Source organism: Diaphorina citri, unplaced genomic scaffold (assembly GCF_000475195.1).
Source record: "Diaphorina citri unplaced genomic scaffold, Diaci psyllid genome assembly version 1.1 scaffold333, whole genome shotgun sequence".
Taxonomy (NCBI): domain Eukaryota; kingdom Metazoa; phylum Arthropoda; class Insecta; order Hemiptera; family Psyllidae; genus Diaphorina; species Diaphorina citri.
Window position 1 is genome coordinate 142,015 of NW_007377768.1, and position 11,639 is coordinate 153,653.

General features: G+C 39.3%; 2 protein-coding genes across 2 annotated transcripts in view; both read right to left on the reverse strand.

The window, feature by feature from the left end:
- Positions 1 to 10,686, reverse strand: part of LOC103507667 (transmembrane and TPR repeat-containing protein 1-like) — a 133,738-nt gene extending 123,052 nt beyond the window's left edge. The window contains exon 1 of the mRNA XM_026822482.1: positions 10,574 to 10,686. Coding sequence (XP_026678283.1) covers positions 10,574 to 10,686 — 113 coding nt within the window. The remainder of the gene's footprint in view (positions 1 to 10,573) is intronic.
- A 289-nt stretch (positions 10,687 to 10,975) lies between these two features.
- LOC103507668 (ADP-ribosylation factor-like protein 6-interacting protein 4) lies at positions 10,976 to 11,635 on the reverse strand. Its single transcript, XM_017443430.2, has 2 exons — positions 11,425 to 11,635; positions 10,976 to 11,228 (listed from the first exon to the last, which is right to left on the reverse strand). Exons 1-2 carry the CDS (start codon positions 11,451 to 11,453, stop codon positions 10,976 to 10,978), a joined length of 282 nt encoding a protein of 93 aa, XP_017298919.1. The 5' UTR covers positions 11,454 to 11,635.
- Between the last annotated feature and the right edge of the window lie 4 nt (positions 11,636 to 11,639).

Sequence of the window (11,639 nt, forward strand, 5' to 3'; positions counted from 1 at the left end):
TATTGAAAAATCTCAGTACACTCCACTGTTCGTTTCTTCTTCAGTCTATATCCTTGTTTCGTTACTTCTATCTAACTTGTTCCTTCTCCCACCCATTCTCTGTGTTACTTCCTCCTCGCCTTATTCTTCGTTTTTACCACTTCATTTTCTTGCCTCTTCTTGTCCGTATCTTGTTCTACTTTTCTTTCTGTCTTACCGTTTCTTTAACCCGTGAACAACAGGTACTTAAACCTTTGTTAGAAAAGAGCGAATGACGATTTTAGATGAACTTGAATGTGCTGTGCGGTTTTACAATCTAAAATAGAAAGCAGATAGGTACATACCTATACAACCTTTTATTTTTTAAATAAGTTAGGGCCTTGCGGTCAAAATTTTGCTTTCAAGGTCGATCGACCGAACGAGCCAAAAATACAGTTAGATCTCGTAAAGCTATCAATTTGGTGGCCGTACAACCACATGTGGGTTAATTCCCTTCTCCTCTTTCTCCGTGTTTTTCATTACTTCCTGCTCAGTTCTATGTTTTACCTCCCATTCTCTCTTTCCCCATATTCTCTTTCCCCCTTAACTCTCGTTCTAACTTTACTATCTCTCCCCTTACTCTTCTCCTATTCTTACTCTCTCCCCCTTTCCTATCCTTCTTCTCTTACTACCTTTTCTCTTACCCCTCCTCCAGCCCTTACTCCCTTTAGCCCTTCTCTAACCCTTCCTATCTTTCCCCTTACTTCTCCCATTCTTCCTCTCTCTTTCCCCTTACCTATCCTTCTTCCCTTATCTCCTCTTTCAAACCTTTCTCACTCTGTCCTTGCTTCTCCTCCAACCTTTTCTATGTTTCCCCTTCCTTTCTCCATCACGCTCAGCTTTTGTAATGGAACAAACCAGACCATAAGAGCGTGAGAATGCCAGTGGTGTGGGTGAGATGAGGACGTGAAAGTGAAGATGGGGCGGGCTTTGACTGAATTTTTTCTAGTCTTCCCAGAAAAAAATGGTTTCAAATAAGCAAATACTCACCGAGTTCCTTCCCCATTTTTCTAATGTGTTTTCTGAAACTACCCACATAAGTCTGCTGATGCTTTTTATTTAGACTACAAGCAGAGGACTGAAAATCCCTTTTTTCTTCTTCGTTGGGCATTCATTTGCTTTCACAGTTTGACAACATTTTTCCACCTCCACCACTACGAGAGGTACCAGTATGTTGTATTTCTTGCTGAAACTTTCATTACTTCCTGCCTAGTTCTATGTTTTACGTTCCCTTCTTCTCTTTCCCCATATTCTCTTTCCCTCTTAACTCTCGTTCTAACTTTACTATCTCTCCCCTTACTCTTCTCCTATTCTTACTCTCTCCCCCTTTCCTATCCTTCTCCTCTTACTACCTTTTCCCTTACCCCTCCTCCAGCCCTTACTATCTCTCCCTTTACCCCTTCTCTAACCCTTTCTATCTTTCCCCTTACTTCTCCCATTCTTCCTCTCTCTTTCCCCTTACCTATCCTTCTTCCCTTATCTCCTCTTTCAAACCTTTCTAACTCTGTCCTTGCTTCTCCTTCAACCTTTTCTATGTTTCCCCTTCCTTTCTCCATCACGCTTAGCTTTTGTAATGGAACAAACCAGACCATAAGAGCGTGAGAATGCCAGTGGTGTGGGTGAGATGAGAACGTGAAAGCGTGAGAGTGAAGATGGAGGGGCTTTGACTATTTTTTTTTCTAGTCTTCCCAGAAAAATGGTTTGAAATAAGCAAATACCTACCAATCTACCTAAAACCTAATAGTTCATGCTTCCCGACTTTGCTAAAGATGTGTACACACAGTCGACCGGCCGTAGATCGACTGAACCGTCCACACTGTCGACAACATAGATTCACCTCGTCGATCGACATCGATCGTGTGTCTACTATGTTTGAACACCATCAGAAGATAAAGATCGTTTAATTCTAGTCTTATTTACTTTTTGCGTTATTCTGTACGAGTCTGCTGATGCTTTTTAGTTCTTATTTAGACTACAAGCAGAGGACTTAAAATCCCTTTTTTCTTCTTTGCTGGGCATTCATTTGCTTTCACAGTTTGACAACATTTTTCCACCTCCACCACTACGAGAGGTACCAGTATGTTGTATTTCTTGCTGAAAAATATATTATTTCCTTTGATTCCTAATACTTTTGCCATTATTACTACAGTTTCTTTCCACCTCTTCCTCCTCTGCTGCAAACTAATGAAAAACAAAGCGCACAGGCGAATAATGAAAAAAAAGTGCGAAATGAAAAGAGGGAACATAGAGGGAGTGTGATGAATAAAAAATGTTGGAAAAATGGGAGTTATATGATTGTTATTATTATTAGAAGTAATATTTTCTATTATTTAGTGTGTGCTGGGTAGGTTTTTACTGAAGTGCTAGCTGGAAAACAGTGCAAGGCTATAACTGGGGGGGCTTTTTCATGAAGAATGACGTACCTATTCCAAAGGACAATGTTGTATGATTGCCCAATTTTGGTCCAAATCAAAGGGTGAGGTCATTTTGACGCCACGTACTCAAATTGTAACAACACATATTACAACTATATATTATGTATTACATATTACAACTATTTCACGACACGGATAAAGTAAAAGAGGATGAGAGAGAGAAAGAAGGAGAAAGAGAGAAAGAGAGAGAGAGAGAGAGAGAGAGAAAGAGAGAAAGAGAGAGAGAGAAAGAGAGGGCAAGAGAGAGAGAGAGTTAGAGAAAGAAGGAAAGAGAGAGAGAGAAAAAGAGAGAGAGAAAAAGAGAGGGGGAGAGAGAGAGACACGGGGAGAGAGGGATAGAGAGACATGGTTATGTGCAAAATGTAAACCGAGTACAACACGTTTTGCAAGATGATAGTAATAGTAATAATAACAATGATGATAGAAAATAACATGAGAGGTGTCATGTTATTTATAGAGAAAGCTTGTGTTCATTGTTTTCCCCGAGATATTGTTGAGCTAGCAAAATCCAAAAGAAACTAAGCACGAAGAATAGAAAAGCAGGAATAGAAAGATAAGCAAAACTGAGGGTGATATTCTAACGGACACTCAGGAAATTCCTGATATGGAACGGTTGGAAGTAGAAGAAACAGGATAACCATGAACACTGACACTATAACATATTTCTAACTTACTACAATCATAGACTTGTACATGAACAAGAAATACAAAGTAAAAAATACGAGTGCAGTGTCTCTTTTTCGTGAAGAATGACGTACCTATTCCAAAGGACAATGTTGCATGATTGCCCAATTTTGGTCCAAATCAAAGGGTGAGGTCATTTTGACGCCTTTTAAAACATATCTGAAGAAAAATACCTAGTGCAAAGTACGTACTCAAATTGTAACAACACATATTACAACTATATGTATTACATATTACAACTATTTCACGGCACGGATAAATTAAAGAGCATGAGAGAGAGAAAGAAGGAGAAAGAGAGAAAGAGAAAGAAAGAGAGAGAGAGAGAAAGAGAGGGCAAGAGAGAGAGAGAGAGTTAGAGAAAGAAGGAAAGAGAGAGAGAAACAGAAGGGGAGAGAGAGAGACACGGAGAGAGAGGGATAGAGAGACATGGGTATGAGCAAAATGTAAACCGAGTACAACACGTTTTGCAAGATGATAGTAATAGTAATAATAACAATGATGATAAAAATAACATGAGAGGTGTCATGTGATTTATAGAGAAAGCTTGTGTTCATTGTTTTCCCCAAGATATTGTTGAGCTAGCAAAATCCAAAAGAAGCTAAGCACGAAGAATATAGAAAAGCAGGAATAGAAAGATAAGCAAAACTGAGGATGATATTCTATCGGACACCTCAGGAAATTCCTGATATGGAACGGTTGGAAGTAGAAGAAACAGGATAACCATGAACACTTGACACTATAACATATTTCTAACTTACTACAATCATAGACTTGTACATGAACAAGAAATACAAAGTAAAAAATACGAGTGCAGTGTCTGTTTTATTCATAGGTAATTTCAAAATAACAGGACTGAAAAAAATGCAAAAAGAACTCTATCCCTTGAACATCTTAACAAATCAAATTGATTATCATTACCTAACATTCATCGAGAGTTGAGAGATAATCGTGATAGAACCTTCTGCTTCTGCTTCTTCTTCTTCTCCTCCTCCTCTTCCTCTCTCTCCTTTTTCTTCTCCAATAAAAATCTTTAATATACTTCATATTATTATCTAATAAAACCGAAAGTTTGCTTCTACCGAACAGGTAGGTATTATAACTCAGTTAAATCTCTCTCTCTTTCTCCTTTCTGTCTCTCTCTCTCCCTCCCCCTCTCTCTCTCTCCCCCTCCCTCCCTCTCTCTCACGCTTTTTCTCCTTTCTGTCTCTCTCTTTCTCTCTCTCCCTCTCTCTCTCTCCCTCTCTCACGCTTTTCGAAATGTAGCTTTGGCATTTCCACTAATACCCACTTTACCCACGTATGAAATAGTGATGTTATAGCTGTATAACATGGGTCACTTCTCCTTCTAGAACTCCATTAACTCCAGGTGGTATAAAATAGTGAATAATGACATCTCCACTAATATTACCTTCGGATTGCATACCGTACGTCTCGTGTCTTAGATATCTCCACTGAGAGTACCTACCTTCTACGTTTGGAACAGCATACGTTGCAGTGACATATCCACTAATAAAATTTAGCACAACATAAAATTGTCAAAAACTCTGTGTTGTGGTGTAGTTGTTAACGTACTGGTGGACTTCGGATCTGGATGTAAGTGGTTTGAGTCCAAGTCAAGTCACACAATTTTCCTTAGATATCTCCACTGAGAGTTGAGAGTACCTACCTTCTACGTTTGGAACAGCATACGTTGCAGTGACATCTCCACTAATAGATTTTAGCAAAACATAAAGTTGTCAAAAGCTCTGTGTTGTGGTGTAGTTGTTAACGTACTGGTGGACTTCGGATCTGGATGTAAGTGGTTTGAGTCCAAGTCAAGTCACACAATTTTTCAAAGTGTTCAGTTACGGATAACACCTCCTCAAGCTGAAAATCGTGCCTGGATGGAATAGCTTCACCACAATTCTCATTTCACCGTATGAATCTCTCTCTCTTTCTCCTTTCTGTCTCTCTCTTTCTCTCTCTCCCTCTCTCTCACGCTTTTCGAAATGTAGCTTTGGCATCTCCACTAATACTCACTTTACCCACGTATGAAATAGTGATGTTATAGCTGTATAGCATGGGTCACTTCTCCTTCTAGAACTCCATTAACTCCCGGTATAAAATAGTGAATAATGGCATCTCCACTAATATTACCTTCGGATTGCATACCGTACGTCTCGTGTCTTAAGATATCTCCACTGAGAGTACCTACCTTCTACGTTTGGAACAGCATACGTTGCAGTGACATCTCCACTAATAGATTTTAGCAAAACATAAAATTGTCAAATGTGCCAATCATTCCACAAATAGCTATCATTTCTTTCAAACGGAAAAGCGCTTTGTCAAAGAGTTGAGGCTGAAAGGGGGGCGAGGGAAAGGAGGAGATAATGTACATGATGGCAACATGGCATGTTAGCCCCGCGCGTACTTACAAAATAACAACCATGTAAGCTGACAGTGAATGAGAGGAGGGGGTAACGATCAGATAAATACATTTATATCATGAAACGGTGGAATCCAAAAAAGACAATAACGTTGTTTACGTGGAGGAACGGCGGAGTAACGATCAGATAAATACATTTATATCATGAAACGGTGGAATCCAAAAAGACAATAACGTTGTTTACGTGGAGGAACGGCGGAAGGAAGATGGAAGGAGGGGCGGAACGACTAGAGGGGAAAGAACTACAAGAGGAAGGGGGAGAGAACAAAAGTTCGGAAAATAAATTGAAAAACAAAACCTAGAAGGAAAACCTCAGCTTGTAGACGAATTTGGGGGAATGACGACATAAACGGCGGAAGGAAGATGGAAGGAGGGGCGCAACGAATAGAGGGGAAAGAACTACAAGCGGAAGGGGAAGAGAACAAAAGTTCGGAAAATAAATTGAAAAACAAAACCTAGAAGGAAAACCTCAGCTTGTAGACGAATTTGGGGGAATGACGACATCGAGACCGTCGGACGGTCAAAGTGAATCGTCCGAAATCAATGGTCCAAGGTGACAACCCTGGGGCACTCTGGATGAATTAAAAACATAGCTTTAGCTAGTTGTTTTGTTGTTTATGAGTGACAGACGAATTTTACTTTATTTTTGCAATAAGAACCTTGTTTTGTTTCTTGGGAACTATCCGAAATCAATGGTCCAAGGTGACAACTTTGGGGCACTCTGGATGAATTAAAAACATAGCTTTAGCTAGTTGTTTTGTTGTTTATGAGTGACAGACGAATTTTACTTTATTTTTGCAGATGGTCCAATATGACAACCCTGGGATAAGAACCTTGTTTTGTTTCTTGGGAACTATCCGAAATCAATGGTCCAAGGTGACAACCCTGGGGCACACTGGATGAATTAAAAACATAGCTTTAGCTAGTTGTTTTGTTGTTTATGAGTGACAGACGAATTTTTCTTTATTTTTGCACCATTATTGCCAGATAAGCAAGATTTTCGCGAATGAAAAGCAAGAAAGGGTTCTTTATCTGCCAAGAACTCTTATATTGACGATTGCATCAAAAGCCAGATAAGCAAGATTTTCGCGAATGAAAAGCAAGAAAGGGTTCTTTATCTGCCAAGAACTCTTATATTGACGATTGCATCAAAAGCTTTAGCGATTTCTATGTGCCTTCAACACAACAGAACATTTCCATCTCGGTGGTTTGACAACAACCAGATAAGCAAGATTTTCGCGAATGAAAAGCAAGAAAGGGTTCTTTATCTGGCAAGAACACTTATATTGACGATTGCATCAAAAGCTTTAGCGATTTCTATGTGCCTTCAACACAACAGAACATTTCCATCTCGGAGGTTTGACAACACTGAAAGTGAGGAGCGAGTCGCTTCAAAATGGCGATTGTTCCTCGAAATCCGCGCGGAGGAGAAATAAAAGGTTAAATTGTAACGTTACAAACACACACAAGTCATGACAAGTAATCAAATGTAAACTGGTGCAGTGAGGGGAGGGGAGAGAAAAGGGAAGAAAAAGAGAAGGGAAAGAGGATATGAGAGAAAAGGGAAGAGAGGGGAAATGGAGGGGAAGTTTCGGGGAAAATCTGAAAACACAACTCATCCTCGTCATTGTGCTAGTGTGGTATGAGAGAAAAGGGAAGAGAGGGGAAATGGAGGGGAAGTTTCGGGGAAAATCTGAAAACACAACTCATCCTCGTCATTGTGCTAGTGGAAAAAATAGTGTAAAACTGGGTGTCAGGAAAATAGCACACCATGTGAAAAAGTTCATTTAATGGGTAGGATCAAATTTCGAGTTTAAACTGATGATGTAACGTTATAAACACACACAAGTCATGACAAGTAATCAAATGTAAACTGGTGCAGTGAGGGGAGGGAGAGAAAAGGGAAGAAAAAGAGAAGGGAAAGAGGATATGAGAGAAAAGGGAAGAAAGGGGAAATGGAGGGGAAGTTTCGGGGAAAATCTGAAAACACAACTCATCCTCGTCATTGTGCTAGTGGAAAAAATAGTGGAAAACTGAAACCGGTTGAATTTTAATCAGAAGTTCGTTTTAAAATCAACCAGATTACATAGTCTAATCAGTTTGACTTCAACCAAGTGTGAACTGAAAGTCGGTCAATAGAAGAAAAAATTGTGTAAAACAGTGGTCAACCATTTTTTCCCCGTCAGAAAAAAAAGATAGTAATAAAAATAAATAATAATAATAAAAAACAGAGCCCCATATCACTGAAATAATAAAAATGTCACGTGCAAGCCCCTGATAGCGTGGAAAGCTCACGGACTTTGCAAACTTCCTGTGATCAAAAAACATAGCTTTGAGCACGTAAATAATATGTTTTCGAAAAAACGTAACCGGCTGAATTTTAATCAGAAGTTCGTTTTAAAATCAACCGGATTACATAGTCTAATCAGTTTGACTTCAACCAAGTGTGAACTGAAAGTCGGTCAATAGAAGAAAAAATGGTGTAAAACAGTGGTCAACCATTTTTTCCCCGTCAGAAAAAAAGATAGTAATAAAAATAAATTAATAATAATAAAAAACAGAGCCCCATATCACTGAAATAATAAAAATGTCACGTGCAAGCCACTGGTAGCGTGGAAAGCTCACGGACTTTGCAAACTTCCTGTGATCAAAAAACATAGCTTTGAGCACGTAAATAATATGTTTTCGAAAAAACGAGAAAAAAATGAGAGAGAGAGAGAGAGGAAGAAGGAAAACTATAACGAACTGAAATAAAAAATCATTCCCAGGGAATGAAACATCTCTCTCTCCTTCTCTCTCCCTCCCCTCCTCCCACCCTCCACGGATTTCTTGTCAAATTAAAAACTAGACGATTTCACTTGCCAGCAAGTCACGCACATCCACCCAACCCCCTCCCCTCTTCCGCTCTTCACTTACATCGATCCCTTCCTCTTTTTCTTCCTCCCTCCCATTCTTGCTCACCCTGTTTTCCCCTCTCTTCCTCTACAACTCCCTTCTCTCCTCTCCTACTCTTTCCCTTCTTTGCCCTTCTCTCCTTTCCTGTACGTCACCACTTCCCTTATTTCCTTCTTTCTTTCACCCCCTATTTTCTCTCTTTCTTCCCCTACCTCTCCCTTCTCTCCTCTCCTTTCTTCCTCTACAACTCCCTTCTCTCCTCTTCTACTCTTTCCCTTCTTTGCCCTTCTCTCCTTTCCTGTACGTCACCACTTCCCTTATTTCCTTCTTTCCTTCACCCTCTATTTTCTCTCTTTCTTCCCCTACCTCTCCCTTCTCTCCTCTCCTATTCTTTCCCTTCTCCTATCTTTCTACTCTAATTCTCCTCCTTTCTTCCTCTATCCCTCCATTCTTCTTTCTTTGGTCTCCTTTTCTCCCACCCTTTTCCCCTCTTTTACCCCCGCCACTAGTTCGTCCCAGTCTACATTCAACTCCATTATTGTTGTGCTAAGTTCTCGTCAAAGGAAATCTGGAAAGTTTAAAATCCACTGGTGTGCTACATCCGTGGCGGATTGAATGTGGGAAGGATTTTCCCCAGGAAAGGATTTTCATTGATTAAAATAGTGAATGAAAATTTAATTATTTTCATAGTTTCATTTAATTTTTGATATTTCGGTGTGCGTTGTTTTCAGGTTTCGGGGTTGAAAATAGGAAAATCGAGTGATATTTTTTTCTTTGGGCTTTTTGAAAGCCTTGGAAACCAATTGGGCAGCAATTTTTAAAAGTTATGGAATCTTCCTTTAAAGAGATGAAATAAAGAGAATACACATTTCTTACGCTGTCAAACTTTCTTGACTTGACGGGGTGGGGCGTTACTGCCCTCTTAAATAACATCAGGATGTTGTGAAATTTGGTTTTCCACTTCTCATTTGCAGTTTTTGGTGTCCGCCTCTGTTTGGCTTTCTAATAGGCAGGTAGAAAGCAGTAGGTATGAGTAGGTACCAGGAACAGTCCTGCCTTCAATTACCCTCCGTACACTTTATTGCATCCAAAGTCTCAGCTCTGCGCTGTCTATTTAGCTTTTTACATCGACTAAAGAGTACTCACTTAGCAACATTACATGCTCCAGGTTTGAATTCACAATAAGCTAATGTATTTCATGTACACATAGATTACTTAGAAACCTACCTACTTCCCTTAGTCTTTATAAGTTCTGGTACTTTAGTTTGTTTACAGAGGATGTCTTCATCCTACATCAGGTAATTTTAAGGGTATATGTTCTGTATGTATAGTGATGACTTGTAAGGGAGATATTTTAGGTTTTAGGAGGAGAGGAGAGAGAGAGAGAGAGAAAGAGAAAGAAAAAGAGAGAGAAAGAGAAAGAGGGAGAGAGAAAGAGAGAGAGAAAGAGAGAGAGAGAGAGAGAGAGAGAGAGAGAGAGAGAGAGAGAGAGAGAGAGAGAAGTCTCAGCACAGGGCTGTCTATTTAGCTTTTTACATCGACTAAAGAGTACTTACTTAGCAGAATTACATGCTCCAGGTTTGAATTCACAATAAGCTAATGTATTTCATGTACACATAGATTACTTAGAAACCTACGTACTTCCCTTAGTCTTTATAAGTTCTGGTACTTTAGTTTGTTTACAGAGGATGTCTTCATCCTACATTAGGTAATTCTGTATGTATAGTGATGACTTGTAAGGGAAATATTTTAGGTTTTAGGAGGAGAGGAGAGGACAGGAGAGGAGAGAGAGAGAAAGAGAAAAGAGAAAGGGAGAGAGAAAGAAAGAGAGAGAGAGAGAGAGAGAGAGAGAGAGAGAGAGAGAGAGAGAGAGAGAGAGAGAGGAGAGAGGATGGTAAGTCTTGAATTACCTAAAGGTAAAGAGAGCCTCTTTTACATAGCCAATATTATCTCTCTTTCAGAGTATGTAAGTTTGTAAGTCATACCCAGTTGTCCTCACACAAAGCTGGCATTTGACTGTCAGAAAAATCCCTGACCATCAGGAATTCAGGGCCTGTTTTGCAGGATGATTTAATGACCCTCGCAGGATTTATCAGGTAAACTCACTTTGTTTTGCATTTCATGCTTGAGTATTAGAGCTCTCATTTCTAGTGCTCTGTGGGCACTCGAGTCTCCACTCATGCCTTCTGGTAGTGGTCCCACAATGTCCCCGCCATCATCATTGTCCATACAGCCAGGCAATAGGTTAGGTGGAAGAGAAGGTCCAAATGTGCCATCACTAAAAAAAAAAAAAAAAAAGCAATGAAAATACTGAGAAAATTCATCTTTTAACTATACCTAGAGATGTTTATTATTATTATCATTTTTTTTTTTTTTTTTTTTTTTTTTTTTTTTTTTTTTTTTTTTTTTTTCCACTTCTGAAGCAAGTGTATTTATCTTAGAGACAGTTTTCAGGATATTCTAGAATGTGGAACTTCCTTCTGATATCTAGGTAAAACCACCTAAATCAATTATTTACTTAAGTACCTGGTCCAATCTCACTGCTGCATTCATCAGACTTATTCTTAATATGAGGTGGTAACACAGGACCTATACGATCTAACATAGGTCTCGCAGGAGTTTTAGAAGATGGTGTCGAGTGTTTTGACTTCTTACAACTGTGTTTTCTTTTCTTGTGTCTCCTGTGTTTGGACCTCTCATCAGAAGAGGAGCTGCTACTGTCACTAGAGCTAGAACTTGAGGAACTACTACTGGAACTTGAGCTGGAATATTTCTTTTGTTTTTTCTTTGTGATCTAACATAGGTCTCGCAGGAGTTTTAGAAGATGGTGTTGAGTGTTTTGACTTCTTACGACTGTGTTTTCTTTTCTTGTGTCTTCTGTGTTTGGACCTCTCATCGGAAGAGGAGCTGCTACTGTCACTAGAGCTAGAACTTGAGGAACTACTACTGGAACTTGAGCTGGAATATTTCTTTTGTTTTTTCTTTGATTTACCCATTTTGTTTGATAGGAACAACTCAGGAGGAAAGGGCCTGAGATCTTTCACCTTAGGTCAGATTTTATTTGTTTCCTACATAATCTGGTGATAGGATTTCACTATTCACCACAGATACAGGGTAACCATTACTTAAACACCTGAAAAGTTCACCAAAAAGCCACAAACTAAAAAAAAAAAAAAACTAAA

Excerpts from the sequence above, each read along its gene's own strand:
- LOC103507668 (XM_017443430.2), bottom strand. The coding sequence starts at position 11,453 with ATGGGTAAATCAAAGAAAAAACAAAAGAA. Across the intron at positions 11,229-11,424 it reads TCAAAGAAAAAACAAAAGAA|ATATTCCAGCTCAAGTTCCA; the intron begins ATATTCCAGCTC and ends AAAACAAAAGAA.